The sequence below is a fragment of the Aquarana catesbeiana genome, linkage group LG13, assembly GCF_042186555.1.
Source record: "Aquarana catesbeiana isolate 2022-GZ linkage group LG13, ASM4218655v1, whole genome shotgun sequence".
Lineage (NCBI taxonomy): Eukaryota > Metazoa > Chordata > Amphibia > Anura > Ranidae > Aquarana > Aquarana catesbeiana.
In genome coordinates this window covers 47,985,374-48,009,703 of record NC_133336.1, presented here as the reverse complement: position 1 = coordinate 48,009,703, position 24,330 = coordinate 47,985,374, and the positions used below count along the sequence as shown (strand labels likewise).

General features: G+C 43.0%; 2 protein-coding genes across 2 annotated transcripts in view; one reads left to right on the top strand and one right to left on the bottom strand.

Moving 5' to 3' along the window:
* The window catches only part of NID2 (nidogen 2), a 119,906-nt gene extending 118,983 nt beyond the window's left edge, over positions 1-923 (top strand). Inside the window, 1 exon segment of the mRNA XM_073609210.1 lies at positions 303-923. Coding sequence (XP_073465311.1) covers positions 303-313 — 11 coding nt within the window. The 3' untranslated portion in view covers positions 314-923.
* Positions 924-2,569: 1,646 nt separating this feature from the next.
* RTRAF (RNA transcription, translation and transport factor) overlaps positions 2,570-24,330 on the bottom strand; it is a 34,358-nt gene continuing 12,597 nt past the window's right edge. Inside the window, exons 3-8 of the mRNA XM_073610400.1 lie at positions 19,162-19,261; positions 17,478-17,552; positions 14,831-14,919; positions 12,604-12,672; positions 4,771-4,819; positions 2,570-2,847 (exon numbers count right to left, since the gene is read on the bottom strand). Of these exons, the coding sequence (XP_073466501.1) occupies positions 2,693-2,847; positions 4,771-4,819; positions 12,604-12,672; positions 14,831-14,919; positions 17,478-17,552; positions 19,162-19,261 (537 nt within the window). The 3' untranslated portion in view covers positions 2,570-2,692. The remainder of the gene's footprint in view (positions 2,848-4,770; positions 4,820-12,603; positions 12,673-14,830; positions 14,920-17,477; positions 17,553-19,161; positions 19,262-24,330) is intronic.

Below are 24,330 nucleotides of genomic sequence, written 5' to 3'. Positions count from 1 at the left end.
TTTTTATATCGGCACTCTTGGCAGCCAAGTAAACCTGAAATGTCGTTGCTTCCGGGTTACTACAGCGGCGATCCAATCCAATCCGATTCTGGCTTCATTCGGGGGTCTGGCTGGTGGCTCGGGTCTCCTATCCCACCATGACTGACTACAGTTCCTAATTCTGATACTTGTAAGCAGATATCATGCTGGGTTTTACATATGGGATCCATTCCATACAACCTGGGTCAGGTTTATCTATTTACGTATGCATACAGATTATTTTTCTAAAGGCAAAGACATTTTCTCATGTTTATGTATTGCAGGAAAAAAATGAAGTGACTATAACAAAAGACCAATACTGCTAAGGAGGACTTTCCTCCCCCGTCGCCTCTGGCTCCGTTGAGAAGGATCGTGAAGCAGAAGGACGACTTAAAACTACACAAATATTGAAAAACAAAATGAACAAAATTTCCTTCCAAAAAAATTTATGTGTAAAGTTTTTTTTACCTCAATTTTTACTACTGTATTTTTTAAAGAAATGTTTGTGCCTGTAAAGATTAATAAGATGCGTCCGTTAACCTGTTTAGCTGCAGAGATATGAAAGGCATTGTCAAAAAAATAAAAAAAATCTATAAGGAAATCTCTCAGGCCAAAACAAGGTTAAATTTTAAATCTGTATCGTGTTTACTTTTTTAACTCAAGATTTTAATGGTGCCGATTTTTTTTATATAAATTTTTTTTTTTAATCTCTTAATATGTAGATTTCAGTTCATATTATAAACAAGATGTCTACTGTGAAATAGCTAACTGTATATGGCTGTGTCCTACCTATACCAAAACCAACAAACTATAGAATAACTGTATCCCACCCACACCTTCAGAAACCGCTGTACAATGAAACACTTCACAGGTAATTCCAATAAAACATCCTTTTCCTTTACAAAGTCTGGGCTAGTTATTGGGATTTATACTGACTTGGGGGGTTGTTGGGTATTAAAGTGAACCTGATATAGCTTGAAACCTTTCTAAAGGTAGAAAAGTACCCAAGTGCAGCAGCACCTTGTGTGACTCTTTCAAGAAACTGCATCATTATTATTCTACAGGATTTATATACAGGCAAAAGTTTGCGCAGCGCTTTACAGGAGACAGCACAATACAATGCAGGCTCTATTCATACTGGACAAATAAAGTTGCATCCCATTGTTTTCAGTGGCACCCATTCAGATTGGTGCAAAGTCACAGCGACTTTGAAAACGTGCCTGCGCTACTTTGATGCGACTTTGTGCCAGAGAGTGTAAAGTTGTGCTTTGGAGTTGCACAAGTATGGATGGAGCTTAAAAGGTTCACCCATATTAAGGGTGGAGCACATAACCTGCTCCTATCCACCCACCTCCTGCCACCAGCACTCCCCACTCTGTCAGTGAATGGGGGAGATTTTCCCCAAACTCAGTCACAATTTAAAAATTGTGTGGTTGTGCAGTTGCATCATTCATTTACAGCAGGGATATGCAATTAGTGGACCTCCAGCTGTTGCAGAACTACAATTCCCATGAGGCATAGCCAGACTCCGAGAGCCACAAGCATGAGATCCAGAGGCATGATGGGACTTGTAGTTTTGCAACAGCTGGAGGTCCGCTAATTGCATATCCCTGATTTACAGTTTCCTGTTAATGAATATACTACAAGTACCATCAACCAATGTGGCGGATGGCTTGTACTTCTCAATAAACTGTGAGGTTCATTGATTCTTCTGCCATTCAGTAATGCCTGCCTGTATTGGTGGTACAGGGAGACTGCTCACTGAGCGTCTGCAAGATCCAGGCATTGTACCCACGATCTACTGATCACGGTTGCAATGCTTTATATGATGCAATGTAAAAAAAAAAAAAAAAAAAAAAAAAATGCAAATTTTTTAATTTTTTTTTTTTTTAAAAGGTGAACTTAGCCTTTAATTCCCTTGTGTCCAAGTGTTACACCCCCCCCCCCCCTCCTTTGGAACCTTTGCGCCATTTAATTCCAGTAGAAGTTGAGGCCTAGAGATTGAGGCTGGGTTCACACCATCACCACATGTGGCTCACAGCAGGGGGCTGGTGCGTCCTGGTTCACCATTTTAGCCCAATTTTTTTGTCTGAATTTGGATCTGAAACGGGCCAAAAGACGCACAGGGCTCTTGTGCAAATTTGCACTGAAGCCACAGCAGAGATATGTGAACCGGTTCCATAGAGAGCCGGTCATAATCTGCTATTGTGAATTGGATGTGGACAAACCATTGAAGAACGGACTAACTCGATTCCTCTGTAGAATTACCAAAAGGATATAATATGGAGGTCAAACCTACACACTTTCAATTTGTATGTAACTAGGCAGGCCCTTGCACTACATAGGTGAAGGTAAATCTAAAGAACAATGAATAAGAAAATTGTATAATGTATGGCCAGCTTTAGAGATGCTATTTAATTTTCCCTTTGTTTCTGCGAAGAGACCTGGAAAGCATGACCTTTTTAGTGGCCCCTCGAGGACAGCTTTAGAAAATGCTATATCCTTAAACCTGTGGGGGTTATCATCACAGAAAGACAGACTGAGAAGAAGCTGCTGTGAAACAAACAGGAAGATTTTTATTTTACCTTGTTACAACTATACAAAGGGGGGGGACTCAGAGCCACATGCTGGGCGTTTCCGGTATGGGGGTGGAGTATGAGCCAATAAACTGTTCTCATCTGCCCACTTTGCCCAGTCTGTGGTCAGTCTTGGGATCAGCAATAATTGACTGAACAGCAACAATCGCTTCGTTGATCTTGGTCTGAAGTTCTCGGAGTTCTTCAACATGAAGTAATCGCAGGATTCTGGCGGCATCATTTAATACTGCATCTAATAAACATGGAAGGAATGGAGAGAGATTGAGACCAGCATGGAGCAGAAATTCGAAGGGTACACCTGTATACACTATTCATTTGTGTAGTCACTGCTCAGGGCATATACAGTGATTAACTGGTCATTTTGTTAACACATCACCCTATTGTGGGAGATTACCACACTGCAGATACATCAATACCTCACTCTTGAATTGTTTCTTTTTTTTTCTTCCAGTTTTCATAGAGTGATGAAGGTTTTGATTTACCTCAATGTACAATAAAATAGACTATCTAAAAGTGCCAATGCTTTTTGGGTGCCAGAATTCACCCTCTTCATCAGGGCTACAAAAAAAAAAAAAAAAAAAAAATCTAGTGTCACGTTGAGCATACATAACAATACAATTTAAAAATTGTCAATACATCACTTAAGTTAGTGGTTTTATGTGTCAACTTTTTTTAAATGTATTTTATATATTTGGCAAATGTGAAACTATACACTAGGATTTATTTATACATTATTTTGCTGCAGCTTTGGAACAACGCATGATGTGGCTTTTCAATTTCAGATCCATTTAGTTACATTACATACCAAGAAAAAAAAATCTTTTGCCATGTAGAAACTGCCAGTCAAGAATGTAGGAACCCTATTCATACACCATGAGATAGTAACACCAATGGGACAATCCTAGGATTCCAGTGGTTTATATCTATTTCTCCATGATTTTCTATTACTGTTTATGTCCCAAGAGGGAAGAATCACCCTCTCTACTTGTCCTGGTGACCACTGTGACAGGGGCAGAAAGAGGGAAAAATCAAAGTTTTTAGTTGTCACCAGAACAGCAATCCAAGAGACGTTTTCTATTCAGGTACAATTGGTCCATTAACTACTAAGAGGGGATTTTACTCATGTTGGAAAGATTTCCTCCCACCTTGGGTCTACAGAACAGGGAGTGAAGAGAAATTTCTTAAATGGAACCCAGATGGCAAAATAATAATAATACCAAAGGGGTTTCACTATTCTATGAAAAAACAAACCAAGTAGCAGCTTTCAATATGCTTTAAAGTGCAAGTTCACATAAAATGAAAAGGTGAACTGACACTATGCCATGGGTGCTCAACATGTCACCAGACTACAAGTCCCATGAGGCATGCTGGGACTTGTAGTTCTGCAACAGCTGGAGGGCCCCAAGTTGAGCACACATGCTCTATACCCTTCCCTGCAGCACTTACCTTTCTGGGTGATGAGTGACTAGTGCCCATGCAGCTGGTGCAGAGTTTCTAAATGACAGCTCTTCTTTCCTTAAGGCTTCTGGGACAAAATCAGAGTGAGTGATCCAGATTGGTCAAAGCAGTCACATGCTGGCAATGACCAATCATAATTGCTCTGATCAGTCCCAAAGCCTAGAGGAAAAGGGGGGGGGGGTAAAGAGTTGGAATTTCAAATCCCCAGACTAAATACACTGACCCAGGAGGTAAGTACAGCGAGCACCTGGGAGGTGGGGGAAGGGTGGTTTACCTTTTAATTTTTTGTGAAAAAGGTGAACTTACACTTTAGGACACAAACTCCAGCTAGTGAGAGAATATTGGTGTTGCCACGGCTGACCTTTAAGAAGTGGAAGTTGCCTTTATGTCATTTCAATCTAATGTCTTCAAGACTTACTAAATCACTGACCTGACCTGTACAATTGTTCCAGGAGTTTTTAGACAACATACTAACTTCTATATTTATTCAGGATCATTCAGGCCCTGTATGTCTCACTACAGGTGACATGCCCAGATCTACTTGATTAAAGCCGATTGGTTACAGAAAGGTGACTTTAAACAATGAAAGGGGCTCTAACCAAAGTGAATTACATTTTCAAAAGGCCGAACTGTCTTTACCGGTTGCTAAACACACCACAGCCCGTCCCATATATAAGAAAAGAGAAGCAGTTCTTACCTCCAGTATCAAATCCAAGTGTGTGTTTATCCAGGGCGACAGGAAGACCCTGCAGAGACAAACAAACGTTCTCCATTATAGGAAACTCTACATGTTCAGTATGTATGGTCAGGTAGTCGGGCTGCATCTCTTTACCAAAAAAAAAAAAAGTGGCAATTCAAAACAGTGATGATGAATAACAAGGTCCATGGCTATCCTGGAACTAATACATGGAACTTTCAGTGGGAGTGCTACTACCCTCTGTACGCATTCTGGTAAAGTAAATCTGTGGTTACAGTAAAGTAGCACCTCCACTGCATAGCAGCCCCAGGTATATTATATCGTATTTATTCCTGGAGCACCCTGCACACTTCTGAAAATACATACAAAAAGGACTGTGGTGACGGGCTCTGTGCCTGGCTGACTGCTGCAATATGTGGTCTCAATGACCAATAGTGAAGTACAGCAAAGGGGAACGGCCAAAGCCAAACAAAAATGATAGCTTGGTCAATATTTGAGGAACAAGACTACCTACCCCCCCCCCCCCCCCATCACCTAGTGGGCCGCACAAAAATTCAGTGAATATTCAGTGTCAGAGAGTGCAGACATGCACTGCATTGGGGTGCTATTCAAAACAAATGGCACCACAATGTACTAACACACGTATCAGAACAGTGTGAACCCAGCATAAAGATGAACAAGCTCAGGCACTGATGTTTGAGAGATCATAAAACATTTTTATGGAACATAAGATTCAAATAGAATGCATCCACACTTAATGCATAATAGGAATTACCACTCTGAATATTCATATACACCTAAATGTATTTAGCATTTCATGACCAGCTAAGAATAAACCAGACATCAGACCTGTGACCATAGAGCAAGGAGGACAGCAAGTGGAAAAACGTTTTCACAGACCGAGAAGAATATATCCAGAAGGAAGGTGGGCAGCCAGGACCAGACACATGGAAAGATACAAATGATTGGAAGAGCAGATCTTTATTTCCTTATAGAATAGATACATATGGAGAATACATCAGAGCTCAGACAGAACACAGACCCTGCTGTCAGTTTTGAGGGATTTAAACAGGAAATCATAAGCGGTCATAAAGAGGAAATGAATAAAACTGAAGTGTAATTACAGGACTGGATGAGCTACAGGCTTTCATAAGCAGCCAAGATCTCTACATTTAGAATTTTACAAATACATTGCTGTGTTGAAGAGAAGAAAAAAAAAAAAAAAAAAAAAAAAAAAAAAGCTCCTTCAAGCTGAAGTTTAAGGCATTTTTAAAGTGGTTGTAAACCTTTGTTTTTTTTTTTAAAATAACAAGCACGCCTATACTTAGCTGCACAGGCCCCCACCGATGCTGCAGGGCCCTCCTTTTCATCGGGTGCCCCCATGGAATTGCCTTGATGGGTGAATGTCACTCCGGAGGACTGGGCATTTCTAGGCAGACTGCTCTAGGCAACACCCCAGGTAATGCTGAGCCTCCATGATTGAAAGAACTGAAATCCAATGAATGAAAGGGGCAGGCCAGGGACAGTCAGGCTGGGGAGGAAAGAGCTAGGCAATGATGGACATCCTCCAGCCAGGAAATGAGGAAGGCTCTATCTGACTTTCTGTAGCTTTCTAAAGCTGCCAGGGTTCAGATTTATTTTAACCACTTCAATACCTTAGGGCATCATATGACATCCTTGACTTTGTGAGGGGATATCTGAATGATGCCTGAAGCTACAGGCATCATTCAGATATTCTTTCCAGTCGGCGATTCTGCGCACAATAAGAACGATCATAGCAGCAGTTCCAGGACATGTCGTCCTACACCCCCCCCCTCCAATCCCCCCCCCCCCCATCCGGTGCTTCTCCAGGCTCTCCCGTGCCAATCGTCATGCCCGGGTCCCCGGAAGTAAATGTCGGCTGTCAGCATGGGATCGTGAATTTTTTTTTCCCTCCATCTCATGCTTTCCTGCCTGGAGGAGAGATGTGGGGTCTTATTGACCCCGCATCTCTCCATAAAGAGGACCTGTCACAATAGATTCCTATTAAGGGATGTTTACATTCCTTGTAATAGGAATAAAAGTGATCAAAGGAATAAAAAAAAAAACGCCCCTGTCCCCGGTAGCTCGCGTTCAGAAGCAAACGCACATGCAAGTCCCACCCACATATATAAACGCTGTTCAAACCACACGTGAGGTATCGCCGCCTGCGTTAGAGCGTGTGCAACAATTTTAGCACCAGACCTCCTCTGTAACTCTAAACTGGTAACCTGTAAAAATTTTCAAAGCGTCGCCTATGGAAATTTTTAAGTACCAAAGTTTGGCGCCATTGCATGAGTTTGCGCAATTTTAAAGCATGACATGTTAGGTATCTATTTACTTTCACATTATAAAAAAAAATAATAATAATAATAATAATATTGGGCTAACTTTACTGTTTTGTTATTTTGTAATTCATGAAACTTTTTTTTTTTTTTTTTTTTGGAAAAAAAAAAAAAAACGAAGGAGTTTGAAATATTATTGCGCAAATACCGTGCAAGATAAAAAGTTGCAATGACCGCAATTTTATTCCCTAGGGTGTCTGCTAAAAAAAAAACAAAAAAAACCAAAAAACTGTATAATGTTTGGGGGTTCTGCATATTTTTTTTTTTTTTTGCTAGAAAATTACGCAGAACCCCCAAACATTATACAGTTTTTTTTTGTTTGTTTTTTTTTGCTAGAAAATGATGATTTTTTACATGTAGGAGAGAAGTGCCAGAATAGGCCCGGTATTGAAGTGGTTAAAGTGGATGTAAACCCGAAATTTTTTTTTTTTTTTTTATATCATACTGTAGAGCAGGGGTCTTCAAACTGCGGCCCTCCAGGTGTTCAGGAACTACAATTCCCATCATGCCTAGTCATGTCTGTGAATGTCAAGAGTTTTACAATGCCTCATGGGATGTGTAGTTCTGCAACAGCTGGAGGGCCGTAGTTTGAGGATCCCTGCTGTAGAGTATAAGATTTCCATCTCCATCTTCCATATCCATCTCTGAGCAATCCTCTTTTATTGTTCAGTGAGATAAATCTTGACAAACTGACAAAAACGTTGTCAAATCCTCCCCCTTGCTGTGAGTGACAGGTGATTTACATATCTCGTGCATTAGCCTAAGACACAGGCATTATTTTTTAATTCCCACCCCCACTCCTTTCTTTAGCAGCTCTGCAAGGATTGGCTGTTCCACACCTCAGTATGATTTGGCATGCTGAAGTCATGTGGTTACTTTCCTGTCTTTTCACTGGATGTTAGAGATCATAGCAGAAGTTCAGTGTAAGAAATACACAGGAGAAAATGCATATTGACAAGGGGAGTGTAGAAGTGGGCGGGGAGTGTAGAAGTGGGCGGGGAGTGTAGAAGTGGGCGGGGAGTGTAGAAGTGGGCGGGGAGTGTAGAAGTGGGCGGGGAGTGTAGAAGTGGGCGGGGAGTGTAGAAGTGGGCGGGGAGTGTAGAGGTGGGCGGGGAGTGTAGAGGTGGGCGGGCAGTGTAGAGGTGGGCGGGCAGTGTAGAGGTGGGCGGGCAGTGTAGAGGTGGGCGGGCAGTGTAGAGGTGGGCGGGCAGTGTAGAGGTGGGCGGGCAGTGGGGAGGTGGGCGGGGAGTGGGGAGGTGGGCGGGGAGTGTAGAGGTGGGCGGGGAGTGTAGAGGTGGGCGGGGAGGTGGGCGGGGAGTGTAGAGGTGGGCGGGGAGGTGGGCGGGGAGTGTAGAGGTGGGCGGGGAGTGTAGAGGTGGGCGGGGAGGTGGGCGGGGAGTGTAGAGGTGGGCGGGGAGGTGGGCGGGGAGTGTAGAGGTGGGCGGGGAGTGTAGAGGTGGGCGGGGAGTGTAGAGGTGGGCGGGGAGTGTAGAGGTGGGCGGGGAGTGTAGAGGTGGGCGGGGAGGTGGGCGGGGAGTGTAGAGGTGGGCGGGGAGGTGGGCGGGGAGTGTAGAGGTGGGCGGGGAGGTGGGCGGGGAGTGTAGAGGTGGGCGGGGAGGTGGGCGGGGAGTGTGGAGGTGGGCGGGGAGTGTGGAGGTGGGCGGGGAGTGTACTGACATCATGACTCCGCCCACCGAGCTCCAGACAACAGACCCGCCCACAGAATATGCAGATTTTCGGCTCTCATAACAGACAGAGGGGAGACATTTGACAGGTAAAGATACATGGAGGAGGCATGTATATCCTTAGATAACCCCTATGGCAGTAGTTTAGAAAGGATGACATTGGGTTTACATCCACTTTAAAGCACAAAGCACACAAAATGCTTCAGTTGTGGGTACAAAAACACAGTCACTTCCAGCGCTGATAGGTCTTCCAAGGGCAGGAGTAACAGATGTCAGATAAAATGGTGGTGTGAAAGATCTATAAATGTATCCAAAACTGGGTGAATGTGCCATCCTCAGATGGGGTAATCTGAAAGGAACTGCAAGAAAAACAGAAATGGAAGGAGCGCACACCTAGTGCATCACCAAAGATAATTTAATAAGACATTTTTATATAAAAGTGGGTACTCACAAAATGCAACTGAAAAAAGGCCATAAAAACAGTGCATTGACATGCACAGAAAGTTGTACCCCGTGCTCTGTGAATATCCATGGCTTTTTGTCAGTTGCATTTTGTGAGTACTCACTTTTATATAAACATTTCTTATTATTAATTTCTCTTTGGTAATGCACTAGGTGTGCGCTCCTTCCATTTCTGTTTTTCTTTCAGTTGTGGGTAGAGAGAAGAGAGCGCGACTTTTGTCTGACTAAGGACAGACGACATGGATGTGAAGATGGTTTTACAGAATCTCACATGCAGACAGACTGCAAAGACCTGCAAGGAGACAGAAAACTGGCGAGGGAAGTGATGGCTGCAGAGGATGGCCTTGGAGTACTGGGCATGTTCGCCATCCAAGAATGGAAAAAGTGTGATTTTTCTACTTTAAGAAACCCATCAATATGCAAAGTATCTGAGGCCTGCAAAGGAATAAGGTCTTGTGAGTGACCAATACGAGTGGTCGAGTACTGATCTTTGCCCATTTTCCTTGGCCTTGCCAACGTCTCTTCTGCACCCAGGTATGGATACTTTATACATAATTACATTGGTCCAGGATGAACCGCTAAATATATATATATATTACATACATACACACCATAGCTTACCAATGCCCCTGAAAACTGGAAATCACCACAGTAGACACCACTACTCCAATAATCTCCACTAGCTTCCGTGTCCCTTTCCAAGTGGCTGGCCTGATTCATTGGGAATACAGGACGACGGCCGCTTGGCACGGGCACTATTCAGAAATAGGTTGCATTTTCTGAATAAACGCAAAGCCTTCTCTGGTTGGATGAGGTGGAGAGTGTGACCTCATTTCCCCACCTCGTCCAATCGGAGAATGCTTAGCATTCATTGAGAAATTGCAAACCATTCTATGAATGGCGCCTGTGCTGAGCGGCCGACTTCCTGTATTCACAACAAATCAGGCCAGCAGCTCGGCACGGGACCCGAAAGCCAATGAAAAAAACTGGAGTAGAGGTGTCTACTACAGTGACTTCCAGAGACGTTGCACAGATATATTGGTCCAAGCTTGACCAAAGTAACTATGTAAAAATAGAACATACGTGGAATTCTTCTTTAGTAGGTCTCTGCGTTACCAAATACTGTTTCCAATTCCCCCAACCCCCCCGCAAAAGTTTCACTTTAACATGGCCTATGGTCATGTCAGTGCACATCGCCGCAGCCAAGATACAGCCAGTCTTCCCTGGCCCATTCAAGTGAATGCAACAACGCTAGAGCCGCCCAACTACCTTTAAAAAGCTATTCACAGCGGATCACTTTGCAGAGGGGGCAATAAAACAGCGGCACATGTAAATGAGGCCTAAGAGTATTATGGAAGCATTTAGGGACGCCCTACTACCGATAAACAGAAGGGAGGTGGGAGTGATGCTGTGAGCAAGTCATGTGATCTATGAATGGTATGTCCACCTCCTTCATTCATAGATCACATTTCATTCCTGGAATCTATAGTACGACCTCTATGAGTGGAGGAGGGGCGGAAAGGGTGAACATAGTTGTCACTCTTGAGGAGTAGACATGACAGGTCCCTTGGTTTGTATTAACCCCCATGGTACCAAAAGATTACCACTGCAGGGGTGGGGGAGGGCTCAGAGGACAAAGAAACTAAATCCACAGCCAGCAGCACATGAGACACTCCACGTTGATTGTAAGTAATGACCCTTGTGCTGATGATTTTTTTTTTTTTTTTTTTTAAGATTCATACCTACCTAGGTAGATGCAGCATCAGTTCGATGCTGCATCTGCCACTAGCGCCTTTAATACTGAGAAACGATCGAACACCTCCGATTGCTCGGTTCTCTCAGCTCCATGAGCAGAGAGCTTGGAACCGTCTGTCAGCAGCTCTCTGCTCTGCCCCCTCCTCGCTCACTGGAGCACCGGGCTGTGGAGGGGTCGGGAGCGCCCGGCTCAGGCTTGTGGACGTATCCCGACTTCATTGTCACGCTACTGCCCCAGCCTGGGCTGGCTCTGTGACTTCAGCCCACTGTTTGCTGAAAACAGGTCACAGGAATGCAGAACAAAACTGCACGCCTGTATTCCATAGGGATTGGGCTTTAAATACATGCAACTAAACATAGGCTTTAAATACATGGTGGGGGTGAATAAGGTTCAGGAGGGCAGTATTTCCAATATGAAGCAAGATCAAGAACATGGGGGCATGACCTCAAACTAGCACGAGGAAAAAAAAAAAAAAAACTAGAGATGTGCCGAAATTTCGTTGGCCGATACTATCGGCTGAAAATGGCGTGATCGACATTTTGCTAATAAGAGACAAAAGGTGCCGATAACTGCACATGATTTTGATGTGATTGTACCATGCTTATGGTGCGTTTTTCATAGGTCATGTGACCAAAAAACACTGTTCTTGCTGCATTTTCAATGCATTTCAATGGGAAGGTGCGTTTTTTTTTTTTTTTTTTTTACCTGGCCAAAAATGCTGCAAGCAGGATTTTTATCATCACAAATGGAAGTGCAACGGACCAGTGTGAAGACATACATTTAAAAAGGAATGTATTTTTCTTGAAGCTTCCTTGCGCTAAAATGTGCCAATAATGGCTGACAAATTCATAGACATTTACATTTCTGACATTAATTAAAAAGTTGAATATAATACAAATTTATATAAAAATATATATTTTTTTTAAAAACTGTAATTTTCGGTTTCAGCACCAAACTATTAATTTACTCAAAGATGAGTAGTTGGTTCTTGGACTTCTAGCGGAGATAGTGAGTCAGTCAACAGTAAAAGGGATTTCGTGTTTGGGACAAACAGATCTAAACTCAGACATATGTTTTCCAGCACTACTCATCCACAGACAGACACTGGGATTATTCATGGTCCCACGTATGTCTGCACACCTCCGGTGTACAGTTCATGTTTAATAATAGAGTTTAAAACAACCACTTATTTGGAGTGGCTGGAAACAAACAATGTACTATGAAGGTTATATGGGCACTTCATAAAACAAAAGCACACCGGATGGAAAAACCTTCATTACATAGTTTCACATCTATTTCAAGAACAAGGAAATTTTTTAAATAAATACAGTGGGAGTCGCGGTGCAGACAATGGGGTTCAATAGAAAGGAGGAAGCTGGCAAACCAACACCGGTTACTCCTGTCTCAGACACTACTGGGCTACTCATCTTTGAATAAAGATTTATACCAGAACATTGGAATCTTCAAGAACAACATTTTTCATGTACATATTACAAGTCATATCGTCTGCACACACATGACAGACGCCAGGGCTTTGCTGGTAAGGAAAGAACTCAAAAGGGCTCACCTCTTTCGAGCTGTTGGATTTTGCAACGGCTTCTGTGGACAGTCGTTCTTGGACAAGAATTCGTATTGCCTTAGTAAATAAGACGGAGCTCTTTACAAAAAGAAGTCCATTCTTACATAAAATCTAATATATACAGTATATAATATATTAAAATGTATATATAAAAACACACATCATTATACACCTCCAAATGTGAAGGTCCAGCATGGTGATGTTCCTCCAGCATCCTCCACCTCTCATACAAGATGGAATGGAAACTCCACATTAGAAGTACAGTTGAATCTGTACTATTCCCAGCATGTATACAAGGTCATTTGCAGGACATAGAAGTATGCCTTCATGACAAGCATTTGCTTCTACGCAAAGTATATTTTAAAAGTATGTATAACCAGCTCCTGCCCTGCCTATAGCAAAATGAGAGAGGGACGGGACTTTCGCCAATCCAGGTGGACATCATATGACATCCTCCCAGATCGGGCTGGGCTGCAACACAGCCGATGACTGATCAGTGTACTGGCCCACTGCCAGTACCATGTGACCACTGTGAACAATCACAGCAGATCACATGACAAATGGTGTAGCTAGCTGTGATTGGCCACAGTGTTCACATGGTACAGACAGGGACAATCACAGCCTATCTGGACCATGCGATTAGCTGTGGCCAATCACAACAAATCACTGAATGAATCAGTTTCATTCAGTAAAAATGGTTGTTTATAACAGTGAAATTCACTGCTATAAACACTCAATGTGCTAAAAAAAAAAAAAAAAAAAAAAAAACCACACCTTTTTTTTTTTTAACCATACTGTCACCAGTCAGTGTCCTTGATCATCGCCACACCCATTATATAACGTTGTACTGCACTGGTGACAGTATGTAAATAAAATTTTTTAAAAAATAATAATTTCATTTCCCCCCAAAAATTATAACTTTAAAAAACTCGCCATGCCTCTTACTAAATACCTTGGACTGTTCGCTTTCCAAAAAGGGGTCATTTGTGGGATATTTGTACTGTCCTGGCATTTTCGGCCTCAAGAAATGATAGGCCGTCAGTACATCAGGATTGATCGATTTTCAGATATATACCATTGTTTGTGGACTCCTACAATATTCCTACAGACTAAATAATATACATTGATTTGAGTTATTTTCGCCAAAGCAATGTAGCAGAATATATTTTGGTCTAAATTCATGAAGAAAGATTATTTGCTAAATTTTATAACAAAAACAAAAAGAAAAACATGTTTTTTTTTTTTGTTTTTCAAAATTGGCGGCCTTTTTCCATTTACCAAAAAAAAAAAAAGTGATGATTAAATACCACCAAAATAAACGTTCTATTTGTGTGGAAAAAAAAAAAAAGATAAAAATTTCATTTAGGAACAGTGTTGCATGCATGACCACGCAATTGTCATTCAAAATGTGAGCGCTGAAAGCTGAATATTGGCCTGGGCAGGAAGGGGGTGAAAGTGCCCAGTGTTGAAGTGGATATACAGTGCTGTAAAAATGTTTTTGCCCTTTTCTAATTTTTTTTTGCATATTTGCCACACTTAAAATGATTCAGAACAAATTTTATAATATTACACAAAAGATAACTCAAATAAATACAAATTGCATTTTTTTAAAATGACAATTTCATTCATTAAAGGGAAGAAAGCGGTCCAAACCTGCCTGGCCCTATGTATATAGTGTATAATTCCTGGGTCTTTCTTGAGGCAACCCAATCTTTGGTTCTAGCACCCTCCTCACTTATGTCATGTACTCTCTTTGTACTGATGTTGTGATTTCGGTGTGCATTATACGATTATTTTGTTCTGGTATTTTAGTAGGTGGCAGTGCCAGGCACCGCCAGGCTTTACAAACCTAGAATGAAAAATGAAGAAAGCCAGGTGGAAAATGAATGGCTGAACAGAGACTGCATCCAATCAGACGCAGTCACAGTCCAAGTATCCAATCCAAAGTGGCTGTCATACAAATCGCCATCAGCAGAGATTCCTCCATCAACACAGTTTATCATGGATGGGGGGAATCTTTTGGTTTCTCTTTTTCAGTCCCCTGGGAGAACTGGGAAAGAGAAACGGAAGCATGTACATGTACGGCTCGTCTGATTGGTACAGCTTAGCATGCATGACTTTCCTGCGTAATTCATTCTTCTAAATTCAAATTATCCTAATGAGTAAACAATCCACAATATCATAGATCAAATTTTACACATGGGATGTTACTTACTTTAAGCATCACCAGATAATCATCATGTCTCTGAATCTGCAAGAGGTTTGCCAAAGCCATCACTCCAGCTTTGAAGTCTGGGTTGTTCACTAAGTGGAAGAAAAAGACAGACAGAAATATATATCACAGCAGCTGGCACCATGCTCATAAACAGAACCTGTTGATGGGAAAAACTTCCTACTCAATTGTCAGAGGTCGATGACGTCACAAGGGGGGGGGGGTGGGGGTGCCACCAGGTGACATCGTCGGGTAGCCTTGCACCATAGCCATTTAACCACTTCCCGCATGTAGGCCGTCATATGACGTCCTGGACTGAGTGGGGATATCTGAATGATGCCTGCAGCTACAGGCATCATCCAGATATCTTTTTCAGCCGGCAATTCTGTGCACCATAAGAACAATCATAGTGACAGTCCAGCTGCTTGATCGTTCTTACAGGAAACAGTGCCAACTCAGTGCAGCTCATCAGTGCCAACTCAGTGCAGCCCATCAATGTCCTTCTCTGCCACCTCATCAGTGCCCACCAGCAGAGCGCTCCCGGCTCTGTTCCCTCCCCTGGCCCCAGACAGAAGACAGAGCTCATTTCGTCCCCTGATGTGCTGTGCGCCCCGCCTCTGCACTACAACTCCCAGAATGCAGCGCGGGCGGTAACAGCCAATCGGCGGCCACCTTCCTAAAAAAAAAAAAAAAAACAAAACAAAAAAACCCCACACGTCAGCAGAGAGGCCATGATAGCAGCCGTTTTGCATAGGATGAAGGTGGCCTGGGGGGAAATTTCCACCCTGCTCCCCGGCCCAGCCCGCCCCTGCCTCCACTCCCCTTAATCAGCCTAATGTGCAAAATAAATCGGCCGATGCCGATTTATTAAAAAAGGCCAAATATCGGCCGAAATATCGGTCGACCTATTTTTATGTACCAAAGTTTGGCACTATTCCACGAGTGTATGCAATTTTAAAGCCAGGAAAAAAAAAAAAAAAATTGTTTTTACATGTAGGAGCGAAGTGCCAGAATTGGCCCGTATGGGAAGTGGTTAAGAAATGTCACACAGCAGGGCAGCCAGCTTGCGGGAGCATTTGTGGCAATCTGAGGTCCCCCCCTCCCCTTTTCGGTTCCGGCGTTGTGATTGACAATGCATCTACGTCGGGGAACAGGTTTTTTTTATTTTTCAATAAAAGAATTGTCAAAAATGTTTGTACTGTCTTTATTTACCTTTATACTTTTTTTGGTAAATGGGTAGCTTTAATACCTCATACTCATTCACATGGGGAGGGGGCGGGATCTGGGGGCCCCCCTTGTTAAAGACCAATAAGCCCCCCCCCCCGCCCGGAGACCCTCATAACCACAGCCCAGGGTTGTGGGAAGAGGCCCTTGTCAGGTGGGGCGCTCGCTTTCCTGACCTGCATGCTCGTATAAGGGTCTGGTATGAGTTTTGCGAGGGACCCCACACTTTTTTGACGTGGGTTCCCCTTAAAAATCCATACCAGACATGAAAGGCCTGGTATTGCCGGCATGTTTTTTTTTTTACATTCAGCTGTCAGCAGGGAACCTGCTGACAGCTGATGAGTCATCCGTTGATAAGGGCTCGGCGGCAGTCTCTCGGCCCGCTCCTTAGCAACCACCTATTTGGGGGGGTCCCAGGCTGTTTGACAAATACCACATGTGATACTGCCAGCAAAACCCCAGTGATAAATATTGCATTTTTTTGTTACCCTGTTCTGTTTGTGAACTGGACTTAAGAGTTACCACGTTTTTTTGATGATATTTACTGACATTTTTCATTTTGCAGTAAATACTGCATAATCTTTGTGTGTGTGAAATAAACTTTATTTGCGGCATGCAATCATTTATGCAAATTAGTCATGTGACCATGTTATCGCATGCGGCACACATTAGTGAATTGACCCCTATGTACTAATATACACACCTTTTTACATCTAGTCTGGGAATGTCCCAAAATAAGAGAGAGAGTCTTTTTGAGCTGAAATAAACAACTTTATTGCTACCTTACATAGCATACCTATGGTTTGTCACCCTATTAGAAGTTTTTTTGGGCCATTTAGATCATTCTTGATTTGCCCAAATAAGCCAAACTCCTTTTCCATCTACTTTACTGATCCCTTAATCACACTGGTTACCATCTCATTAAAAGAGAACATGTACCACAGCAGCCAAAGAAAGCAAGCAGAGGACAAAATCTTGTCACCAACTTTGTCTATAGGGCTCCCAGCAGCTGAGCTTTACCTCATTTTGTATTTACCATGCCTTGTTCTTCATGGTTTATTCGTGTGGAGGTAGCCATCTTGGTAAAGACAGGGCTTTGCTTCCTCAGGTCATAGTTGCCCATCATGATTGATGACTAGTGGGGGAATGATCAAGTAGCAGCAGGAGAGGTCTAAGAACCTCTGATCCACAAAATGAATGAATCAGAAGCAGGGAAATCCTTACACTGCAGGTCCTCAGGTACAGCTTCCTCTCCAGCAAGGAGAACAATGAGGAGCAGAGTAGTGACATGAGGCTGGAGGATTTGCTGGCTTACTGCCAAGTGACTTGCCATCCCTCCAGTCTCCTTGCAGTTAAGAATAAAACAGCCCTTTCAAAAGCAGGTTTGAACAACTTTGTCAACTTATTCCACAAAAGTAGCACGTACCATCCAGGTTTATTAATGGCTCCACACTCTTCGTGGCCTCTGTGGTCAGCGGTTTTGCATTCTGGTATTTAGCAGCTAGGAAAAAAAAAAAAAGTCACTGTTACTTCAACTTAGCATACTGGTCATATATGGTTCTAGTTCTGGCTGATTTCTGCCCCGAATCAGCCAAAACATAAGAGGTTGTCTTTGGGAAATAGACGTATGAGTGCTGCCAGCATTGCTGCAGAGGTTGAAGGGGTGGGGGGGGGTGGGGGGGGTCAGCCTGTCAGTGCTCAGACCATACGCCGCACACTGCATCAAACTGCTCTGTAAGGCTGTCGCTCCAGATGGAAGCCTCTTCTCAAGATGATGCACAAGAAAGTCGCAAACAGTTTGCTGAAGACAAGCAGACTAAGTACTTGGATTACTGGAACCATGTCCTGTGATCAAATGAGACCAAGATAAACTTATTAGCATGGTGGTGGGAGTGTCATGGTCTGGGGCTGCATGAGTGCTGCCGACACTGGGGAGCTACAGTTCATTGAGGAAACCATGAATGGCAACATGTACTGTGACATACTGAAGCAGAGCATGATCCCCTCCCTTCGGAGCAGGGCAGTATTCCAACATAACGACCCCAAACACACCTCCAAGACGACCACTGCCTTGCTAAAGAAGCTGAGGGTAAAGGTGATGGACTGGCCAAGCATATCTCCAGACCTAAACCCTATTGAGCATCTGTGGGGCATCCTCAAATGGAAGGTGGAGGAGAGCAAGGTCTCCAACATCCACCACCTCCGTAATGTCATCATGGAGGAGTGGAAGAGGACTCCAGTGGTAACCTGTGAAGCTCTGGTGAACTCCATGTCCAAGAGGGTTAAGGCAGTGCTGGAAAATAAATGGTGGCCACACAAAATATTGACACTTTGGGCTGAATTTGGACATTTTCACTTAGGGGTGTACTCACTTTTGTTGCCAGCGGTTTAGACATTAATGGCTGTGTGTTGAGTTATTTTGAGGGGACAGCAAATTTACATGGTTATAGAAACTGTAGACTCACTACTTTACATTGTAGCAAAGTGTAATTTCATCAGTGTTGTCACATGAAAAGATACAATAAAATATTTTCAAAAATGTGCGATACAGAGAGATAGATAGAGATACACACACACACACAGTTCCCCCGCTGACTCCAGATGGAGAGCTGAGCAATCAAACACTGCTGATCACTCAGCTCTCATCTTCAGAGAGCTGGTGATCATCAGTCACCGGCTCTCTGCTCTTTCCCTACCAGAGCTCACTGGAGCGCTGGGCTGTGAAGGGGATGGGAGCAGCTGGCTCAGGCTCTTAGCAGCTTGCTGATAGAGGCTGAGCCAACTGCTGTGCCCAGGCATCTGGGTGGATCCCGACTGTAAAGCCAGGATCTTTCCCCAGCCTGGACCAGCAATGTAACGTCAGCCAACATTCGACTTTATCCTGCTGCTGGCGGAAAACGGGTCACAGGGGTGCAGAAAGAACTGCGCTCCTGTGATCCATAGGAGAAGAAGTATAGGCAAGAAGAAGCTTTGGCTATACTTCTCCTTTAACCCTTAGTTTCTGAGTTTCCTGTCACTCTGACCAGGAAGGAGGAGGCAATCTATCCAGTAGACCCAGACTCCGTCCAAAACTGAAAAACTTTATGTATAAACCAGTAAATTTTACCTACCATTATCGCCATATTCAAGGCGTACTGCAAGACCCAGAAGCCAGTCTATTCCTTCCTGACGTTCTTGAGATTTGAAGGGGCAGGAGACGTCTTTCAAATACTGGGGAGGGAATATCAAATTTTTTTAAAAAAGGGACACATCCATGAAGAACGGAGGACTATTTTTTTTTTTTTTAAACACATGTAAACCTGCAATTGTTGCGAGTCTGACTGCTAAGTGTGAAAATGATGCCTTCATTATCAACTGATCAGTCTCAGTGCTGCAGTAAGATAAAACAGCAGCCCCACCATCCCATAAGTGAAGAACAAGAGATGGCCTCTTATAAAGCTAAACTCAAATTCATCATCCAAGTTACATATTAGCAATTGAAAAACGGAGATAATTCCGCCACTAGTATCCAAAGTCAGGAAAATTGACAAAATACACATTGTATAAATATAATTTTATTTTGCTGAAAGAGGTAAAAAAAAAAAAAAAATTAATATAATATAAAGGATATCCAAATTCAGATAGGAACATATAGGAACATACTTTCCAAAGTTCATACCAAAAAGAGTAATCTAAAATACAGGCTGTCTATACATGTATGTCACTGATACTGATAAGAAGTATAGTGGGTCCTCACAGGACATGTGCTCCCCTACATGTTTCACGGGATTCTAATGCTTCTTCAGGAGGATAGTATCCATAGACCAACTAACAGAGCCAAGACCTAGGCACCGCTGAAGTTTCCAATAAAGAGCTGTCCAAGGATGTCAGGGACAAGACTGTAGACCTACACAAGGCTGGAATGGGCTACAAGACTATTGTCAAGCAGCTTGGTGAGAGGGTGACAATTGGTGCGAATAGTCGCAAATGGAAGAAACACAAAATAACTGTTAATCTCCCTTGGTCTGGGGCTCCATGCAAGATATCAGCTCGTGGAGTTTTAATGATCATGAGAACGTGAGGAATCAGCCCAAGACTACAAGGGAGAATCTGATCAACGATCTCAAAGGCAGTTGGGACCATAGACACCAAGAAAACAACTGTTAACACCCTACACCATGAAGGACTGAAATCCTGCAGCGCCCGCAAGGTTCCCCTGCTCAAGAAAGCACATCTACAGGCCTGTCTGAAGTCTGCTAATGAATATCTGAATTCAGAGGAGAACTGGGTGAAAGCGTTTGTCAGATGAGAGCAAAATTGAGGAGGGAGGAGGAGGGAGGAGGGAGGAGGGAGGAGGGAGGGAGGGAGGAGGGAGGGAGGGAGGAGGGAGGAGGGAGGAGGGAGGAGGGAGGAGGGAGGAGAGAGGAGAGAGGAGGAATCATGCCTATGACCCCATGGAGGTGGAAAGCATTACGCTTTGTGGGGGTTCTGCTAAGGGTACAGAAAGACTTCACCACATCAAAGGGACAGAAGCATGTACCATCAAATCTTGGGTGAGAACCTCCTTCCTTCAGCGAGGGCAATGAAAATGGGTCATGGATGGGTATTCCAGCTTGACAATGACCCAAAAACACACGACCAAGGCAATCTAAGGAGTGGCTCAAGAAGAAGCACATTAGGGTCCTAGAGTGGCCTAGCCAATCTCCAGACCTTAATCCCATAGAAAATATGTGGAAGGAGCTGGAGGTTCGAGTTACCAAATGTCAGCCTCGAAACCTTAACTACTTCCGGACCGCCCACTGTATATATACACGTCATTTTTTTGAAGATGGATATCTCGGTAACGGCAGCAGCTGCTGCCACAACCGAGGTATCCATCTTTTCAGCGGGCGGTTCCGTACATGATAATGGTGGTCTCTGCGGCGGGTTCGCCGCGAGATCACCGTTATCGGCAGCGGGAGAGGTGACACCCCCCCTCCCGCCGCTCTCCCTCACCCTCCGCCGCTTACCGGAGCCGTCGGTAGCGCCGGAGGCGATCGGGTCCTTTCCCTGCTTAGGTATGGAGACAAGTGAGGCTAAGATGGCCCCCACCCGTCTCCATACAATGTGACGGCCGGAGCGACATCATTACGTCAGCTCCGCCCACTTCTCTTAAAAAGGCACAATTTTTTTTGTGTCATTTTTTTAAATGACTTTTTTTTTTTTTTTTTTTTTTTTTGCATTTTAGTCTAAATATGAGATCTGAGGACTTTTTGACCCCAGATCTCATATTTAAGAGGACCTGTCATGCTTTTTTCTATTACAAGGAATGTTTACATTCCTTGTAATAGGAATAAAAGTGATCCAAATTTTTTTTTTTTTTTTTTAAAACAGTGAAAAAATAAATAAAATAAAGTAAAATAAATAATAATAAAAAAAAAAAATTTTTAAAGCGCCCTGTCCCGACGAGCTCGCGCGCAGAAGCGAACGCATACGTGAGTAGCGCCCGCATATGAAAACCGTGGTCAAACCACACATGTGAGGTATTGCCGCGACCGGTAGAGTGAGAGCAATAATTCTAGCCCTAGACCTCCTCTGTAACGCAAAACATGCAATCTGTAGAATTTTTTAAACGTCGCCTATGGAGATTAAGGGTAAAAGTTTGACGCCATTCCACGAGCGGGCGCAATTTTGAAGCGTGACATGATGGGTATCAATTTACTTGGCGTAACATTATATTTCACAATATAAAAAAAATTGGGCTAACTTTACTGTTGTCTTATTTTTTTTTTTTCAAAAAAGTGAATTTTTTCCAAAAAAAGTGCGCTTAGAAGACCGCTGCGCAAATACGGTGCAAAAAAAAAAAAGTATTGCAATGACCGCTATTTTATTCTCTAGGGTGTTAGAAAAAAAACAATATATAATGTTTGGGGGTTCTAAGTAATTTTCTAGCAAAAAAACCTGTTTTAAACTTGTAAACACCTAAAATCCAAAACAAGGCTGGTCTTAAAGTGGTTAACGACTTGGAGAGGATCTGCAAAGAGGAGTGGGACAAAAGCCCTCCTGAGTGGCCAACTACAAGTAAACGTCTGACCCGATTGCCAGCAAGGGTTTTACCACCGAGATTAAGTTTTTGTTTTGCGAAGGGGTCAAATACTTATTTCACTCATTAAAATGCAAATCAATTTATAGTTTTTTTGAAAAGCGATTTTCTGAATATTTTTGTTATTCTGTCTCTCACTGTTAAAATAAACCTACCAATAAAATTATAGACTTATTTCTGTTAGTGTGCAAATGTACAAAATCAGCAGGTGATCAAATACTCTATCCCCCCCCACTGTAAGCATCAGTGACACATGTATATAGATGCGGTCTACATTTTAAAATTACTTTTTTTGGTATGAACATTGGAAATTATGTTCCTATCTGTATTTGGATATCCTCTTTTTACCCCTTTGTATAAATAATAAAAAGAAAAAAAAAATATTTTATTCAATGTGTATTTTGTCCAATTGGTACAGAGAGAGTCCATTTTCCTGACTTTGGAGACTAGTAGGGGAATGGCTCCATATCCATAAGTGTAGAAGTATTACAGTGTATTAGAGTTGCACCAGTACTGTTTTTTGCCGGGGCATTTGAGTAACGATACTTTCAGTCAAATACCTTTGGGTTGCAATCTGAGCCCATACAAAACGAATGGGCTCAAATTGCACTGCAAAGAAACGCATGCAATTTGAACAAGAATGCAGGGCTATTCCTGTCCGAATCACATGCGGTTCCCCCACCGCTCCTGTGTGAACCCAGTAAAGAAATACAAGGAAGTGCCATCTACTGTAAGTGCAACAATGGGCAAACAGTTTATTAATAAAATAATAATATGTTATAACAACATGTTAAAAGTACATAACTGTAATATGTCAAATCCAAATCTGCATAATCATAGTGTCCGTCGATGATGGAAAACTACGACCGCTTGCAGTGCGCACATGGTGGAGGAGATGTATAGGCGTTCCACACCCAAGCTGACATAGCTTCTGCCCTATACCTACGTGTGTGCTCCAAGCTGGTTTACAGGGATCCTGGAACTTCCTACTTCTCCTCCAGCCCTGTGAGCACAATATTGAGTTGGCCCACCCTTTGCAGCTATAACAGCTTCAACTCTTCTGGGAAGGCTGTCCACAAGGTTTAGAAGAGTTGAAGCTGTTATAGCTGCAAAGGGTGGGCCAACTCAATATTAAACCCTACGGACTAAGACTGGGATGCCATTAAAGTTCATGTGTGTAAAGGCAGGCGTCCCAATACTTTTGACAATATAACATGCCCAGCTGTCTGAAATCCCTGCAAACGTCTTGTTTTCATGACAAACAAGACAGCAAGCCGGATTTAATAAAGCAGTACAGCATGTACACTTTTATCAAGAGCAGTTAAAATTTTAAGGTGAATCAAAGTAAAAATTCAGTCCACAAAAAAAGTATAGCTTAGTAAGTAAAAAACAAGCTCTACTACTTTATTAAATAAAGAGAGGAGTCAGGTTGAGCAGAACCGCTGCGGGGGTCATCGGACTATGAGATACCCGTGAATTTGTAAATAAATTGGAGGACTTGCTCCCAGAATGGACTGATGCCAGGGCATTCCCAAAAATTTGCAAAAGTGCGTCCTTATGAGAATCACATCTCCAGCAATCAAATTGTGGAAATAGTTTGGCCAGTACAGACGAGGTTCTGTACCATCGTGTCACGATTTTGTAGGCTGTTTCCTGGTACTTACTACATAATGATGATTTGTGGGCAAAAAAAAAAATCCTATCTTTTTGTTTTTCTTTTTCCCATTTGGTAAGAAAGGGAGGTTCTGATTTTACATGAAGATCTAGTAGAGATTTGTATGAAAGTGACAAAGATTTCGGTATTGGAGCATCCCCCAAACAGAACTCCTCAAACTAGCTGAGGGGCCTCTGAAAAAGGTGTGGCTTGGGTAGCGTGCTCAGGAAATGTGACAATTGGAAAGTTCACCAGTGGTCCAGGAACTGAGATTCTGAGTCCATAAGCAGAGCCCTGCTCGGGATCCAGACATTTTGTGAAGGAGATAGGAAACACGTAAGAGCTTCTGGGGCGAATGCGTAGTAAATGCTGGGTCTGACAGTCCTGGACTGAACATGGGATGACCTATTATCCATGTCATAGGAGAAGGAAAACTTGAGAGAAGAATGTTTATAGAACCTTTCGGATTCATTCAATGTGGGTCCAATCGAGCTGTGGTGGGAAAGGTGAGAAGTATATAGTTTACCTGCCCAAGGAAGGCCCCGGATGGGGGTCTGTGCAGCG